Genomic DNA, 18,907 nt, shown 5'->3' on the forward strand with positions numbered 1-18,907 from the left:
GTGTCTGCTGTCGTCTAAATCTGAATGTGTCTTGTCTGCAGACTGGGAGGAGCAGCAGGAAAGGGAAAAAACAGCGCGAAGAGAAAGAGAATGAGGTAAATATTATATTCGGATTAAATTATTCGACTTTTGATCGCTTCATGCTAATTTACAGCTTGATTATGACTTAATAACCCGTTTTTTAGCTATAGTTTACAAATAAAAACATTTGCTGGAAATAATAAATAAAATGCTTGAAGGAATCGTATAACGTTACAGACTCGTTAATAATCAACAATAATAAACTAACTTAGATTGAAGCTCCAACAAGCTCCAACAAGTTTGTCTTCATTAAAGGGGCAGTTTACTCAAATATCCATTCCCTCGTCACCTGCTATTGTTGTTTTTTAAATATCTTTATTTGTTTAAGAAATTCAATTTTTGTATTTTCAACACAACAAAGAAACACAAACAGGCTGTCTTGAGTTTTTTCTGTCAAACACAGAAGAAGATATTTTGAAGAATGTTGAAAACCGGTTACCACTGACTTCTATAGTATTTTTTCCTACTATAGAAGGCAGTGGTTACAGGGCTATAACATTTTTCTAAGTATCTTTTTTGTGTTCAACAGAATAAAGAAACTCATTATAGTTTGAGACCCCTTTAGGGACGGTAAATAGTGAGACATTTGTCATTATTTTGGTTATTTTTTTATCAATTACGTTGTTCTGTTAATGAGCAGTTTCTGTTTATTGTGTGTTAGCGGTGGTGAACAGCATTATGGGATGTTGATCTCTGCTCTGTCCACTTCTGATGCTGAATATTAAACTTTACAGTGACTTTTACTGACATTTTAGTAATAATATAATGTATAATAAATAATATCTAGAGAGATCAGTGTGTAAAATAGCAATATATTATTATATTCTAATAGTACTGTGCAACAGAACATGTGCTGCAGTTTATTACAGGGTTTCTGTAGTGTATTATACAACACCAACACACACTATACAGCACTGCACACTATTACACATGTGCAGAACACACACTATACACACTCTCCAAGACTAAAAGATGCTGGATGACAGATCAAGATCCCATAATGCAGCTCAGAAGCAGAAATAAGCAGAGAAAAATAAAACCTAATTTATGGATATTTAACAGTGAACAACACCGTTTGTAGATTAATATTGTAGTCTTTTAGCAGATATATATATCCATGTAATATTAGAGACTTGCTCTGTTTATTAAACAAGTGGATCTAACTGTATTTGCACTACAATCCTTATAATGTAGTATTTTTATATCATGTTTGGGGTTTTAGAGAACATATACTCTCAAAATCATTCCTCATAAATCCACAGATTATTTCACAAAATACTCCGCAGACACAGCAGAAAGTGTGTGCAGATGATGTAGCGAACAGAGATCTGTGTGTGTGTGTGCGAATGATCCCTCATCAGGAAATCAGCAGTGTAACATGAGCCTGCGCTGTGCTCTGGTTTCAGGGTGTGAATAAGAGCGCCAGGACTCCTCCGAGCATCAGACCGTCCGACCCGAGCGAACTGAAGAGGAGCCGGCGGCTGAGCACATCACACTTCCCCATCAGCCGGAGCCGAGAGCTGGAGCCGCTGGCCGGACTCACAGGTACACCAGTGCACGGATGCAGACACAGGAACATGGAGAGTAAACACGCATACACACACACACACACACACACACACACACACACACACACACAGCCCAAATAATTTTTTATTTTTTTTTATGGCCAAAATATATTTGGTATCTGAGTTGTTCAATAAAATACAATTTTGAAATTACAAATATACAGCTATACTTTCATTCTATTATATATATTAGTGGTGTAACGGATCACAAATCTCACACGTCGGATTACATCATGGTGTTTTAGTCCCGGATCAGACCATTTTTCAGATCAGCCAAAAAGGGGAGGAGACAAATGTCATTTGCTTTCCATTTATTACAGAAACAGCACTGCAAGACACTTTTAGTTTAAACAAACTGAACTGAGAAGCTGTGATTTAACTACAAATAAACTGAAGAAATAATCAGCTGAGCAAAGATAATCTGTAAAATATTCAGTAAAATATTCCTCCTACTGCTGCTGATAACTCAATGTAGAAAGTGTATATTTAGTGAAAATGTATGTTAAATGTATATTTACCCTCATCTTCAATAAATGATTCAGTTATTCACTCACAACACTTCATCTTTCATTGCTAGATGATCATTTCTGAAGAATTATTCAGTGGTGTATTTCTGACGGCTGGTTGTCGCCTCCTATTGGTGAAATAGTGTAATTGCTGCCTACAGCTTTCATTTTGAGGATCTTGTTAAATGCATATGGGTGTGATTTGAACCATAAACATCAGTGATTTTATCTCAGGTATAAACTGTTATCCAGTACTGCTGTGATATTTGACTGTTTGTAACTTCATCACTAACCCAAAAGAATAAAGACTCAATCTCTTAGGATTATTGAACACATGCTAATTAGCAATATTCATAATGGATGTTGCGTGGGTGTTGAGATCCCGATCTTTTAATGATTAATCGTGCAGCTTACACTGAATGCATTAATGCAGACTAAACAAGTAGAGACAGAAAACATCCAAGAAACCCATCACATCCCCAATAACCCACCACAACTTCTTCTGTCATCAGTATATTTCACAGGAAAGCCTAAATACTTTCATTAATGTGATCTGAATGATGCAAGAGGCCATTTCTCTGCCATCGAGACAAATTTAGAATTAATCTTCCCGTAAAAAAATGTATTAATCCGCAGGTCAGGTGTGTTCCAAACAGTGGGTTGTGATCTGTACGAATATATATATATAAATTTTTCTCTTTTTTAAAATATTTTCCAAATGATGTTGAACAGAGCAAGGAAATGTTCACAGTATGTCTGATAATATTTGTTCTTCTGGAGAAAGTCTTATTTGTTTTATTTCGGCTAGAATAAATTAATTTTGGCTAGAAGTTTTTAATTTTTTTAACACCATTTTAAGGTGAATATTATTAGCCCGTTTAAGCTATATTTTTTTTGATAGTGTACAGAACAAACATTGCTATATATCAGTGATTTGTTTTACAGATTATCAAGCAAAAATAAAGCTAAATAAAAGGGGCTAATAATTTTGTCCTTAAAATGGTGTTTAAAAAATTAAAAACTGCTTTTATTCTAGCCGAAATAAAACAAATAAGACTTTCTCCAGAAGAACAAATATTATCAGACGTACTGTGAACATTTAATAAATCTGTTCAACATCATTTGGGAAAATATTTTAAAAAAAAAGAAAAAAAGTTGAGGGGGGCAAATATTTCTGACCTCTACTGTATATATATATATATATATATATATATATATATATATATATATATATATATATATATATATATATATATATATATATATTTACATACATGAGTACTGATTCAGATGCTTCACGCCTTATATAACTCTGTTATTGCATGAAGCACCTTTTGCCTTAAAGATACTTCAGTGACGATGTCTCCTTACCCAAGAGAATAAATTAAGGATGCTGCATATAATCCCCTAAACACGTCTCTTATAACCGTTTAGTGTGGACATGTCACGGTCAGAAGCAGCATCACGGAACCACTATCAATATGCAGGAGACTCGAGGAGCTTTCAGGGGAGTTCATAAGGTTGGATGAGACACTAGATAGGGGAGATCACTCCACTCGCATGACAGCAGCTCAAACACTGGATACAGGATGGCTGCAGAGGTCCATCACCCGCTTAGGCTGTAAACAGAGGCGCATCACATCTGTACATGCTCTATCTGCTGCATCATTCACCTCCTCACGTGTTGTAGCTGCTGATGTAGATCCCACTGCACAGGTGTGTCTCCTCTGCATGTAAACTCATACACACGTGTGATCGGTGTATTTTCTTCAATATATCATTTGTGTGTAGTGGGTTTTTACTGTGATCTTCTCAGGTGTGATCAGAGTTAAGCTCAGGCTGTAAGGATGCAAACATTTTTCACACAGGGTCTTGTTTTCAGTTAAGATGTGCTGCTAGTAATGGGGGAAGAGCTAAATATCTGATGTGTCCTGGAGTGTATTTAGGCCTTTTTACGTATAAAAAACTGAACGTTCTGTGTTTTTGACAATATTGCACATTCATTAAACCTGGCTGGAAATATTAGGGAAATAAAAAACTGTTATTTTAACATTGTCATTTTTTAATGAATTGATTATTGAATAATATCGCTAGTTGTAATACATTAGCCTATAAACAACTGTTATTTTCAATATTTTACTGATAATAACTTTTAGTAAAGAAGTAATACTTCTGATTTATCAAATATGAGCTTCAAAACTGTTCTTCATAGAGAGATGCTCAATATTTTGCCTTGGTTTGCAGTGTTTCCAAATGGGGATTATAGTCTGAGGAATAATCACGGTTATCATGATTATTATGCATTCATTCATTTCAAAACACTGCTTGTTTAGAAGAATCACATAACAAATTCCTTATATTAAAGTGTTATTTATTGCTGCTCACTCAGTAACCAAAAAACATGACACAAAATAATCATAAAAAACAAACAATAGTCCATTTCTCTTTGGACTTAAAACTAAGTGAAAAAAGTTTTAAACATAAGTAATAATTTTACACTGAATATAAATGTCAATAAATACAAAATAAAATAAAATTTAAATAAATAAACTTCAAATAAACAAAAATGTATTTATTAATTTTAAGTAAATTAAATGAATTTTATTATACAATAAATAAAATGTAAATAAATTATTATAAATTAACAAGTGAAAATAAATAAATTAATTAAATGTAAATAAATTAAAAATAAATGAATATATATATATATATATATATATATATATATATATATATATATATATATATATATAATAAATTTAAAATAAACTAATACATACATTTAAAATAAATTTTTTAAATAAATTAAATAAATAAATAACATTTATTATCAATAAAATAAATGAATAAGGAGTAAATATAAGTTACATAATAGCTAAGTATTGACCTTTTACAGTGAAGAAATGTATTCAAAGGCTGCTGAACCTTTTGATCAACTATATAACAAAATTGTTTGGTATTTTTCATGTTGTATTGTTTTTCTCAGTGTAGGGCGATCGCGGCAATCTTTCAACTAGTAGGTGCGTCTGGAAAGCAAGAGTCCGTCGCTCCATATATGCAAGCCACGCGCCTCCATTGGAAATAACAAACTTGCGTGCAAAAGACGCGATATGTGACTGGCCCTTAGTTAATAGCCATAGTTAATCCAGTGTGCATGGTGGACAGTACAAGCACAGAACTTCAAACTAGCACTCAGTTGGCATCACTTTAAGTTGCAGCAGTTTTGTTCCATGCGGAAACACAGTGTTGAGAAGTCTTCATGATCAACTAACCGTGACGAATTAAAGCGCGGTTAATAGTGAAACCGGTTAATCGTTGCATCCCTATTTCCAAATAGCATTTTTAGTCATTTTGAACCATTTTTAATCAGATTTCTCTGTTATTTTCTGTAAAGCTGCTTCTGACATGTCCAAACTCAGTGAAGTTTATTTATAAACTGATGTCGAGAGGATCACGAGGATTATGATTGCTTGCAGCTGGTCCTGCATTATTCAATTCATGATTGACCAATTAGACGATTCCTAAGCCACTATAAACCCTCAGTTGCATATCACAGCCGTCTTCATTTTGAAGAATTCCCCCTTCCTCCTCCAGGGCTTGAAATTGCGACCATTTTGGTCGCATATGCGCCAGAAATTTTATGTATGCGACCTCAAAATATATTTGGGAGCATTTGTGTGAGTGCTTAAAATTGTTGTGTGTTACTGCAAAATGTTCAGCACATGCGCGGATTCGGGAGACATTCACACAGAATGCATCTCTAAGCTCTTTGTCTGCACTTGGAACGGGAAACGCAGCGCTCGCGAATGGTTTAAAACAGTTGTCATGTCAACTTGCTGCAGTAAACAAAGCCAAGTCCGTAATGCTTGCCCCGCCTTCGCGCTCTTCTTATTGGCCCACCACTGCTCTAGCACTGAACGCGAATGATTGGTTAATATCAGCTGTCAATCACTCAGCCAGTGCCTTCTGGCTTGGGACAGAGAGAGCTGCTACTGCGAAAAATTGAATAGCGCTGAAGATGAGAATAAAGATAACACTGAGAGATTTTATTTTAGAAACCATGACATCTAAAGTTATAAATAATGACACATCTTACCAGTGATCATGTGCTGAATGTTAATCTACCACCTACACTTTTCGAAAAGTGGATAAAAGATTTCCATTGGCTTTAAGTCCGCTATGAAAAGTCTGTGGGATGGAGTTTTCAGGTAACTGTTTGCCACATCTAGCACGAGAGCTTCTGTTTAATCCTTCATATAATCGCCAGATGCTGTCCGCCGTGCTAGTGGCAGATATATGTCAAATTTAACACCGCACACACCATCGCAAACGGGCTTACACTGAGTAACATCGCTACTCATAAAAAGACCGGTATGGCAAATTAACATGACGTAACGTTATGCATATAATAAGGTACAGTGTATGTCAAAAGCATCAGTGCAGTATCAGACAGCACCCGTGAGAACAGCACAGTTATCCCGTTAACAGATTCATGTCCAGCAGTGTGTGCAGGGCCGGTGAGCGCTCCGTGTATGTTTTGGTCACTCAGTTCTGTTATAAAAATCTATTTCTTGTGATACCGGGGCTGCATACGAAACCGCATACTTCCATACTATACAGTACACTAAAATCAGTATGTGAGCTGAGTAGTATGTCCAAATTCATAGAATTGGAAAATCAGTAGGCGAGAAGTACCCGGATGACTTACTACTTCCGGCGAGATTCTGAAGTGCGCATCCCATGCACGCTGCGCTATCCCATAATGCCCCGTGAGAGAATTCATGAATGGAAGTGAGGCGACACAACTGACGCAGGTAGGTCACGTGACCATGACAAAATGGCGGATGTAGTACCTCCGAATTCCATTCATACTTTTCACATTCATACTGTATAGAACGCACTTTTCTAACGGCCGAGTAGTATGTTTACATTCAAAGGCAGCACCTACTGAGTAGTAGGCGGTTTCGGACGCAGCCCTGGATTTCGTTGAGACATATTTTCCTCACGCTTGCATATATATTTTTTGCTTGTTAGTTTGATTATAAATGCAATAAATCTGTTTGTATAACACTTGTGGTAACGGTGCTCATAATTGGTGGGTGCAACTAAGATTTGGCTGATGCGCCTAAATTTTAAAGTTAGGAGCACCGGTGCTACCAAGCAAAAAGGTTCATTTCGAGCCCTGTCCTCTACTCCTCCTCCTTTTGCAGACGGGTGGCACGGTGGCCCAGTGGTTAGCACTGTTGCCTCACAGCAAGAACGTCACTGGTTCTAGTCATTTTCAAGCCAGCTGAGATTTCTGTGTGGAGTTTACACGTTCTCCCCGTGCTCACGTGTGTTTCCCCCGGGTTCCCCCCACCATCCAAAAACATGCCGCTTAAGTTAATTGACTAATCCAAATCGATACCATAGACATGCTGCTAGTAGTTATCTCTTAAGGGCGATCACTGTCTGTTCATTAGCTACTACAGCAGGGGAGTTCTCCAGATCTACCTGAGCTTAAACTCCCCTCTCGCCTTGCAAACGGGAGGGAGCCCCGGGCTCAAGGGTCTTATGAGCTCAGAGCTCTCTTCCAGGACAGCATGCCAAACACGCTTTATAATCACTCATCAGCTGAGGGTCAACTCTTGAAATGGTTATGAGAGATGTGTTTAAGGGATTATATGCAGCATCCTTAATCTATTCTCTCAGGTAAGGAGAGATCTCCACTTCAGGATCACACGTAAAGCAAATAGATGCTTTATGCAATGGTACAGTTTAATAAAGCTTGAAGCATCAGACTCTGTGGGATCCTCCGATCACCATGACAAGAAAACTCTACTCAGTATTGGGTGCAAAAGGTCCTGAGTGGAGCTACACATATATAAGAAATAAATATATAATTCAGGATGTTGATTGGTTGATGTGCAAGTAAAGATTTTCCTAATGTTAAATGTGAATATATTTCCTTGGAGTGAAATATAAGAAGGGTAAAACACATTTGAAGCATGGTCATCATTGTATGTGAATGTCAACATGTTTTGGGCCATTTTATGTGTTGTATCTTAAGTTTAAAATGTTTGTCCTTTTGTACGGCGTGTGAGAGGATGAGCTGCGGATCTCTGATACCTGTGTGGTTTTGTCCACCCTAAGCAGCAGGTCAGGCCTCAGATTAAGAATTGATGATTCTGGTGTTTTCTCCTAATGAGCCGGATGTCCATGATGCATTATTTAGATCTGGGCGGATGTTCATGATTGTTGATCTGCATCTCAATGACACGTTACCTTCTGTACATCTACAAGACACCCGCTGAGAGTGTGAGTGATTGTGTGTGTGTGTGTGTGTGTGTGTGTGTGTGTGTGTGTGTGTGTGTGAGTGTGTGACTCTGTTTTGCCATCATCCCCATACAGTTAAACATAAATATCTAAAACATGCAGAAAATGGCCAAAAATATAGACATTTGTTAAGATAAAACTACGCAAATATATTTTCTCTGATTACATTTGTAAATTAGTTTTAAATAAATTGTATGTGTAAATTAAAGAGAATACATTTATATGTTACTTTACAAAAACATTTGTTTGCACATCAATCAATCAACATACTAAATATACTTAAATATAGGGTCAGCACAATGACTCAGTGGTGTTGCACTGTGGTCTCACAGCAAGAAGGTCTCTGGTTTGAGTCTCGGCTGGGTCAGTTGGTGTTTCTGTGTGGAGTTTGCATGTTCTCCCCGTGTTGGTGTGGGTTTCCTCCGGGTGCTCCGGTTTCCCCCACAGTCCAAACTATAACAGGTTCATTCTGTAAAGCAGGTTGGTTAACCCATTTTGTTTTTAATCATGTATTTTTGCATGCTTTATTACCAGCATGTACAGCTTCATTATAACGCAGTATACTGTATTCACATGCTTTAACAAGGGTTCAACAAGAAAAGAGACAGAAAAGAAAAAATACATGAACATAAAATAAAAGGAGCGCGTCACAGTGGCTAGCACAATCACCTCTCAGCACTCAGGTCTCTGGTTTGAGTCTCGGCTGGGTCAGCTGGTGTTTCTGTGTGGAGTTTGCATGTTCTCCCCGTGTTGGCGTGGGTTTTCTCTGGGTGCTCTGGTTTCCCCCACAGTCCAAACACATGCGCTATAGGGGAACTGATCAACTACACTGGCCGTAGTGTATGAGTGTGTGTGGGTGTTTCTCAGGACTGGGTTGATGTATGTGTAAAACAAATGCTGTAATAGTTAGTGGTTCATTCAGCTGTGGTGACACCTGATTAATAAAGGGACTAAGCTGAAGGAAAATGAATGATGAATATGAAAGGCGGAGAGTGTAGCTGTGTATAGTTAGTAAGGCAGACGTTGGGTTTAGGTTTCGGTATATAGGATGAGGGATGCAGATTAAGATCATACTTCATATCTGCTAATATATAGTTCATATCATAATAATAGGCAGGTAGTAAGACAATAGTTAATATCATGAAATATATTTCCAAATTACACAAGCAATGGCCAAAGATATATTTACTGTAGATGGATTTGACTATTTTTGAAATATGTTTAAAGTATATATGAAGAGTTCAGATGCAAAATCCTCTAATGCCGTCTGGAATGTTCTCCTAAAATGAGCATTTTTATCAGCATCCTAATGTTTGTGTTCAGTTAATTCACTTTAAAGGCAATGTAAATAACTAAAGGTAAAGGCACTGAGCCTACACACAGGAGTAGGAGAACAGGAGAAAATGCTAATGTAGAAGAACACATCAGATGGCTTTTACAGCGTTTTGCATATGAACTCTTCATTAAACTGAATGTAAAATATAATTGACCCTCCATATATTGAAATCCAAGAAGATGCATGAATGTGAAATCTTTATTTGCACGTCAGTCAGCACACTGAACATTATCTTGTATATTTAAACATTAGCATATTTAAATGCATTTAAATAAACAGCACAGACACAACATACATTCACTATATATTCTGGCCAGGACAAATCTCCATATATTGTACCGTGTGGTGTTTGTCTGTGCTGTGGTCAGTCTCAGCTGTGTTTGCTCTGCTCTCTCTCTCTCTCTCTCACACACACACACACACACACACACAGTGTAATGAGGCGTGACGCTTCATAAGAGTGCTGGAGGGGCTCCTCAGTCCCGCCTTCTCCTCCTCCTCCCAGCCAATAGGCATCCGCCTGCCGATGATGTCACAGCAGTGGACCAATGGGCTGTGTCTTGCCCGCTGACATCACTGAGCAGTCGGTTCCTCCAGCACACAGCTTCATTTTCTGCTCAGCTTTTGTTAAAATGGAGGCTGGTCTCGGGCCGTGAGCGGTGTGTGTGTTTCTGTGACGCGCGCTGGCGTGTGTGTGTGACCCCGGCAGGATGGTTGTAGACGCTCCCAACGCCAACGGGCCCTTCCCGCCTGTGGCTCTGATGCACTTCAGGGGTGAGTGAGGGAGGGATGGGTGTGTGTGTGTGTGTGTGTGTGTGTGTGTGTGTGTGTGTGAGAGAGAGATCGATCCGCTTCATTGACTGTACTGCGTTCGTCTACAGAACTGTGTAGGTGTGTGTTTGTGTGTGTGTGAGTGTGTATGAGAACGAAGCTTTTGAGTGTCTCCTGCCCTTCCCCCCCACTACAGCAGTGATGTCACAGGAAGTGAGGTCACACTGGAAGAAAGCTCTGTGTGTGTGTGTGTGTGTGTGTGTGTGTGTGTGTGTGTGTGTGTGTGTGTGTGTATTAGGCTGTTACTGAGCATTTGTCTTATTCCCAAAGGCAGATTAAGACTCATCAGTGCTAGAGTCAAAAAACACATCTTCAGGAGAAGGGTCAGACATGTGTGTGTGTGTGTGTGTGTGTGTGTGTGTGTGTGTGTGAGTGAATGTGTGTTTGTGTGAGCGAGGGAATGTTTGTGTGTGTTAGGGTATAAGTGTGTGTCTATATGAAAGATTGCATGCATGTGTGTGTGTATGCGTGTGTATGTATGTGTGTGTGTATGTGAGAGAGAGACAGGGTCTCCGCGGGGTCTTTTAAAGTCTTAAGCTGGCTGTTCTAGGTCTTCATATTTCTGCACAGGTCTTATTTTTGCGGTGTCCGTGTAACGCTACATCTATTGCTCATCTGAATAGTTTGTTGTTGTTGTTGCTTGGTTATGTTGGTGTTGTAGTTCTTTATTTCAATGTAATTTGTGGCAAATGAGGTCAACATGCACCAGCCAATCAGCTTTCTGTTATTGACTCAGTGCGCGGGGAATGTGGCTGTTATTGCGTGGTGAATGTGACGTCATCGATGTGTCTGCAGAGGTTTATGGCGTTCGGACAGGTTCATTAACATGACGCTGCAACGTGCACTCATCTCACCGAACGTCTCACTGACGTCTTCGTTTATTTATTTTTTTATATTAAATTCATTCAATTGAAGACGCAGACGTCATGTTCAGTGGGACGAGTGCAGGTTGCAGCCTCATGTTAATAACAGATTTCGGGTGAACAGTTCGCACGCCGCTGCATTTGATTTGAGTTGAATATGAATCAGTTTGGAGAGATTTTGTCTGAAACAGTGCGTCTGTACAGACATGTCAACAATCCGTCCATGCGTGACCATCATAGAGATAACCAGATTAACTGCAACAGGCGTGGAAAGGAGGAAAGTGTTTTGTTAAAAAGTTTGGAAAAAACTGAGGGACAAGTTTAAAGCAAAAAAAGAGGCCATGCAAAAGTGGAGAGCCAGGTGGTTTGAATATTACAGAATATGTTTTTCCAGCATTTATATGTTTACACTGATGTCTAATATTAAAGTTAAAACAGTGTAACAGCTACAAACTAAAGTTAAGCAACAAATGATGTCTGATAACTGGAAAAGAATATCTGAACCTGTCGCTTTACAGAATACTGAAGCCCAATTTCTAGGCTTTATTGCTGATAATGGACACACTGTAAAAATCTTTAAAAAAAGGTCAAATGACTGCAGCTACAGCTGCCAAACAAAAACCATAAAATTCATGCATGTGAGCGCTCTTAGGCTCCGTGTACACTGATGCGTTTTAGTTTGAAAATGCATAAGTTTTGCTACGGTTACGCCATCCGTCCACACTACGCAATGAAATGAAATGAAAACATGATGTAAGGAACTGCCTATTTTCATTTTGATATTAGCAACTTATCAGACAGCAGACATGTTGAGGCGTCGTGCTGCATATATGAGCGTCATCTTCACTGTGTGCATATTTATAACTAAACAGAGCCGATAACAACTGCCTCCTTTCAATTTCTGTGAAAATACGAAACACACCCTTTCTTCTGCTGAATATCAGTTTAATAATCAATAATAGCCATTATTAAAGTATAACATACAATAAGTTTATACATTATAGGAAATAAAGGCAAGCGATCAGTCAATATACAGAATAGGCTACGTGCTTACATTAATCATTAACTTATCTTTGCGCTCAGCCAAAACACGTTACCTGAGAACAAGTAATAGATTCCAATGACCAAAGTCGGGGAACAGGTCGTTAGATAAAGACAAGATGAATGAAATATCCCGTTTAATAAATATAGTGAGATTAGATCCAGCGGGAGCTGGACGCTTGATGAGCAGTCCGACTAGCAGAGCTCTCATCTGGGTAGATATGCTGCAGCGCTTGCCCGAGAGTGTGTGTGTGAGTGTGTGTGTGTGTGTGTGTGTGTGTGTGTGTGGTCACGTGATGTGCGTGTTCAGCGTTTTGGTGTGGAAGGAGAGCTGTTCAGAAATGCTGGGTTAAACGCTTGTGTGGACGCGGATCGTTTTCATTCTAAAACGCCATTTTAAAACTAAAACGCACTAGTGTAAACGGGGCCTTAGGGCCTACTCACACCATGCCATCCGTACCGTGCCCAGGCCAGTTTCCCGGCCGTTTGAGAAGTGTGAGTGCGCTGAATTGGGCTCAAGCTCGGTTCACTTGGCCGGCCCTGGCCCGGTTGGAAGAGGTGGGCCTGAGCGCGGTTCACTTGGGCTTTGGCGCGGTACGCTTGTGTGCGAGTGCAAAACGCGCCAAAGCCCGAAACTGAAAGCGAGACGTGACTTTAAGGGGCTGTTTCATCTGGATTTATTAATCATTCTTACTGTTCAGTGAACGCAAACTGCCGTAGTTTATTAAATGCTCAAACTCCTCACTGCACCACAGCTGCGCCTTCAGCAGACCTCCTCATTCCTGCAGCACGAGGGCTTTATGACTGTTTATGAGCGCCAAAAGTGGCGGATCTGTCCGGTGAAATATCTGACTGCGTGTCCCCGCATCCCTAAAGACTGTTTGGTGAAATATTTGACTGCATGTCACTGCATAACAAACCACTGACACGATATAACTAGAGAAATCTCCACTGTGCTGAGCGGGAGCGCTCACTGAACAGCGCAGCAGCGATGACGGAAGCGTGCCCAGGCCTGATTGTAGTGTGAGTGCGGGCCGTCAGGGGAGACGGGAGGGGCGACAAGCGTGCTTTGGCCCGGTTCGAGGCAACTGTACATAGTGTGAGTACGGCCTTAGTGTGTAACTTTATTGTACGGATTTGACCGTAATAATCTAGGAAATATCTGTAAAATAACAGTGTTTCTCTGTAAACATTTTAATGTAAATATCTGTGGATTTATTATTTTTTGCACTTTATTTTAACAAAGAAGTTTTACAGTAATTTTATGGTTTTTGTTTGGCAGCCGTAGCTGCAGTCATTTGACCTTTTTTTTTTTTGAGAGCAAGTTATTACAATTTATTACTTTAATTTAACGTAATTTTAAATGTACTTCAAAAAAACTGGAAAAAACATTGTGTAAATAATACGCCAATTTTATTGTATAAAACAGACAAATTTCTGTAAAATGTCATTACTTATATAGTTCATAAAATTACAGTCAAGCCGTTCATTTACAGATATTGTTTCTAATTTTTGCAAACTTTTGAATATAATTTAAAATAACAGAAAAAATACTGTATAAATAATACTGTAATTTCCCTGTATAAAAAACACAAATGTCAGTAATTTGTAAAAAGTACCTAAAATGAAAGTCAAACTGTTATTTAGAGAGATTGTTTGTCATTTTAAGTTTTGAATATAATGTGAAATGACAAAAAATTACTGTAAAACATTTAGAGATTTTCCTGTAAAATTATTTTTTTTTGTTACAGTGCAGATGATATTGCTTATTATCCGCATACGTCATCTTAATAGCAGTACCGGTCTATTACATGAGCTGCAATATTAGTTTCATCTCGGTGAATGCATGCTCTTTAGCGATGGTGAACGTGGTATCAGTCGCACAATCGACAGCATCGTGACGAGTAAATGAAGGATTAAATACCGTCACAACATCTCCTGTAGATTCAGTGGCGAATGCTGTTAGCTGAAAACTCCGTCCCTCAGGCTTTACCCTGAATGCTTCAGTCATTTTCCTAGCGGACTTTAAACACCGGAAGTCTTTTATCCACTCTTGAAAAAGACTAAATGCTGGATTGGCATTCATTACATGATCACTGATCAGACGTGCCGTTATCTGTAACTGTAGCTGGTTTCTAAAACTGAATCTGTCAGTGTTGTGTTCATTCTCTCGTATCCAGACCTTTACATTTTCACAGCTGTAGCTGCCTGTTACAGAACTGAGTGATTGACAGCTGATATTAACCAATCCATTCGCGTTCTGTTCTAGCGTAGTGGGCCAATAAGAAGAGCTTGAAGGCAGGGCAAGCAAGGCTTTGTTTACTGCAGCAAGTTGACATGACGACTGTTATAAACCATTCCTGAGCGCTGCGCTTGATGTTTTTAGGTGCTTGATGAGTTGCTTCATGAGTTCAAAGATGCTTAATGTGTGAATGCCTCCTAATTCTGCGCATGCGGTAAACATTTTGCTGCGATAATGCTCCCAAATATATTTTGATGTTGCATAGATAAAATTTCGGGCGCAAATGTGACTAAAACAGTCCCAATTTCAAGCTCTGAATAGCTTTATCTGTTACATAAAATATACACAATACTCTGAAAACAAAGTAAACAAATAGTGAAATCATGTGAGCTGCAGGAGTGCTGCTGTTTGAAGAAAATTAATTTATTTTTATTTTAGCAAAAGAAAAAAATGTTTTGGACAAAATGAAGTGTTAAATTTAAGACATTTATTAGTTTTAAAAATACAGGCAGAAGAATTATGTTTCAGAATATATGAATGAATATGGCAGCTGCTGTTCTTAACAGATATAAAGTGCAGTTTAGTGTCCAGCTGATGAAGCACAGGGCAACTGTTTGAGTGTTATTGGACAATATTGTGGTGTGATGTTGGTTGGCTACTTTTCTGCTGAAAATTGGTAACAAAATTTGAAATGCAAGTTATTTTGTGTGTACGTATACATTAGGGGTGTAACGATATTACAAACTGAACCAAAATATCGCGACACACCGACCACAATAGTATCGCGAAACTCTCATGGCGTACCGCGGTTCTCTCACGCCCCCTGCTGCCCATTGTTGAGGTTGACGTCACTTGTCTCTAACTGATTGAATCAATTTAAAAGACAGACAACAGAACTGCCAACACAAGTGATTTAATGTACAAAAGTGAAACCAGAATATTGCCCAAATATATACAAAAGACAAATATTTACACTAATAAAAATAATATAATAAAGTGGCAAATTCAAACAAAATATCAAACAAAAATGAGTTCAACTGGAGTAAGGGGACGATAGTGAAGCCAAACAAAAGAAAGCAATATAACAAAACAATTCTAATGGATGATTAACCCCTTATCTGGCTAGAAACTGATGAAAAGAAAAGAAAGGTCTTCAGTGCAGTGCGCCGCATTCTTCCCTATACTGAACTGTAGAATAAAATAAATAGAAAGATGACGTTCCTCTCTTACCTGATGTCTTTAACAATACATTTTCTACGTGTTTGCAAAATGGAAGTCGTACAACATCTGCCCTATCCACATTACTCTCTCGAGTGAACTAGAGGAGGTGTAGCTCGGGAATTGACGGGAAAGAGCCGAGCCAATAATTAACTGACAAATCAAATTAAATAAAAATGAACAAAAATAATCTCAAAGAGGGCAAAATCATTTTACCCAAACGAAAGTTAAGCAAAAACAATGAAAATCATAATCATGTCAGCAAAATACACCAAAAACCAGATCAAGGAAAAAGCGCTCTCCCGCTCTTCCTGACGCCCTTTCTATATCCCCACGCCACATCGCCCAGTGATGATAGATCGGTCTCCTGACCAATCAGCTGTCGTGAAGACTTACAGAAATCACAGGCATGGAGAGAAAGAGAGACAGAGAACGGGAGGTAGAGATGCGCGGATCAGCTGAAATGACACCCGACTTGTTCATGTTATTAAGTGAATCTATTGTTCCTTAGCATTGCCGTTAAGATGACATCAAGCCTAACCCCACAGCAAACAGAAACCGAACCGAACCGTGGCTCCAAAACCGTGAATCGAACCGAACCGTGCCTTTGGTGTATCGTTACACCCCCAGTATACATCATGTGTGTGTGTGTGGTTACCCCTGTGAAACTAAAACAGGTAGTAGTCATTAATACTTTAAACTTAAGTACATATTTCAGGCCGTACTTTACTTTTACTTGAGTACAAAAGTGTAATCAGTACTTCAGCTTTTACCAGAGTCGTTGTAAACATGAGGACCTGCACTTCTACTGGAGCACAGGATGTGTGTGCTGTCGCCATCTCTGTTCCAGACGCTCTATAGATGAGTTTTCAGCACAGACACAGACAGTTAATGAGGATTACTCTCAGTGTTATGGTGACATTTAACAGCTATTTATTCTGTCTGTTTCAGCAGTTCCAGCTCTTCTTAAAATGTTGATCATCCCCAGAGTAATCATGCATGAGCTCATTGACAGCAGACAAGAGAAACTCAGTTGAAGAGCACTGTGCTGGCGATAGTCCTGCCTCAATAACACATCGCAGATCGTCCAATTCTCTGGCGTATTTTAGTGTTTGTGTGTAAAGCTAAAGACTTATTCATATTCATAAGCTGCTGGTTCCCCCAAAAATATAGTTCTCATATCATTATAAACATATTTATAAGAATAATGTAGTGAAAGCAATGTTACAGCTCAGTGACTTAAAGTGTACAGACAAAAACCTGGAGACAATCTGAAAATATCTTGTTTTACTGAAGACAGACAGTCATGTGGGATTAAAAAGACACAAGGCTGATGAAGTGACACTATTATCTGTCACTTTAACTAGACCTGTATGGAATCTGTGCACAGAAAGATTATTGCAGCTCATTATTGAGTCTAAACACTGCTGTAAATGTGTGTAAATAGATATTTATTGGTTGTTATGGTGGCTCAGTGGTTAGCACTGTGGCCTCACAGCAAGAAGGTCGCTGGTTTAAGTCCTAACTGGGTCAGTTGGTGTTTCTTTGTGGAGTTTGCATGTTCTCCTCGTGTTGGCGTGGGTTTCCTCCGGGTGCTCCGGTTTCCCCCACAGTCCAAACATATGCGCTGTAGGTGAATTGGGTAGGCTAAATTATCCATAGTGTATCAGTGTGAAAGAGAGTGTATGGGTGTTTCCCAGTGTTGGGTTGCAGCTGGAAGGGCATCTGCTGCGTAAAACATATGCTGGATAAGTTGGCGGTTCATTCCACTGTGGCGACCCCTGATTAATAAAGGGACTAAGCTGAAAATGAATAAATGAATGAGTATATTCATTACCTCCTCATAGGAGTGTATTGCTGTATATGCAGCGGGTGGTGTGTGTTGTGATAGACGCTGCAGTGTGTGTTCATCAGTCAGGGTTATTCTGGTCCACTGGATCAGATAAGAGCAGAAATCATGTGTCTGATGAACTCATGTCCACCTCTCAAACACAAGACACTAATAATAATACTCTAATGATCACACATGTCAGCTGTACTACAGGCTATTGGGTGTGTGTGTGTGTGTGTGTGTGTGTGTGTGTGTGTGTGTGTGTGTGTGTGTGTGTGTGTGTGTGTGTGTGATGTTATCAGTGTTAGAACATCAGCCTTGGAGAGTTTTGTTGTAGACTGTGCAGTATCTGAGTGACTGATGAGGGCTAGTTATGGTTATGGTTATGGTTAGGGGTGATGAATGGGTTTCACTGATTAACTAAATGTGTAGTCAACATTCATTTGTTTAATTGGAGACTGTATTTTACTCTAGCACATGTGACGCTCCCGTACACTGCAGAAAACGCTTTTCTTACATAGTTTTTGCCTTATTTCTTGTCCAAAATATCTACAAATTCTTAAATCAAGGAGCATTTTCAAGACACAAAAATAAATATAAGCTGTGTCTCATTTCAGAGGCGGCATCCTCCAAAGGGTGCAGACTTCAAAGGTGAGTTCTTCGAAGTCCACACAGGCTGAACCGAGCGTTTTGAAATGAGACGATATAGCCTACAGAGGACGAATCTCAGCTGCTGTTAATAAGCGCTGATGACATTTGTAATACATTTTTTTCAAAGTGATTTTAAAACTTATTTTTAAGCGATCTGAAGGCAAAACAAGGTATGAAGAAGCTGGAAATAAATTCCCTTTGAATGTTCAATTCATTTCAGTTCAGCTTTATTTGTATAGCGCTTTTACAATGTAGATTGTGTCAAAGCAGCTTCACATAATATTTTTGAATATATCCATACTTGTTCCTAGAGATGGGCTGCCGCTGGAAGGGCATTTAAACCGGAGTTGTCTTTTAAAAATGTCCTGCCGTTATCAGCGCACAATGAATCTTGGGACGTTTGAGGCCGCGAAAGATCCACCGT

The 18,907-nt window shown here is 38.9% G+C and overlaps 1 protein-coding gene and 1 long non-coding RNA gene across 5 annotated transcripts in view; one reads left to right on the forward strand and one right to left on the reverse strand.

The window, feature by feature from the left end:
• Window positions 1–18,907, reverse strand: part of LOC147839853 (uncharacterized) — a 195,997-nt gene that overhangs the window by 161,307 nt on the left and 15,783 nt on the right. The gene's annotated exons all lie outside the window — the stretch shown is intronic.
• The window catches only part of ppp2r5ca (protein phosphatase 2, regulatory subunit B', gamma a), a 40,737-nt gene that overhangs the window by 1,691 nt on the left and 20,139 nt on the right, over window positions 1–18,907 (forward strand). For 2 of the 4 annotated variants that reach the window (XR_015512914.2, XM_087290031.2), the window contains exons 2-3: window positions 42–95; window positions 1,488–1,626. Coding sequence is in view for 2 of the 4 variants with exons in the window: in XM_087290031.2 (XP_087146157.1) it covers window positions 42–95; window positions 1,488–1,626 (193 nt within the window). In the remaining 2 variants the exon portion in view is untranslated. Of the gene's footprint in view, window positions 1–41; window positions 96–1,487; window positions 1,627–10,363; window positions 10,581–18,907 lie in introns of those variants that run through there. The other 2 variants (XR_015512915.1, XM_087290032.1) reach the window with 1 other exon arrangement.

The sequence above is a fragment of the Danio rerio genome, chromosome 17 (assembly GCF_052040795.2).
Source record: "Danio rerio strain M-AB ecotype USA chromosome 17, GRCz13ab, whole genome shotgun sequence".
Taxonomy (NCBI): Eukaryota; Metazoa; Chordata; class Actinopteri; order Cypriniformes; family Danionidae; genus Danio; species Danio rerio.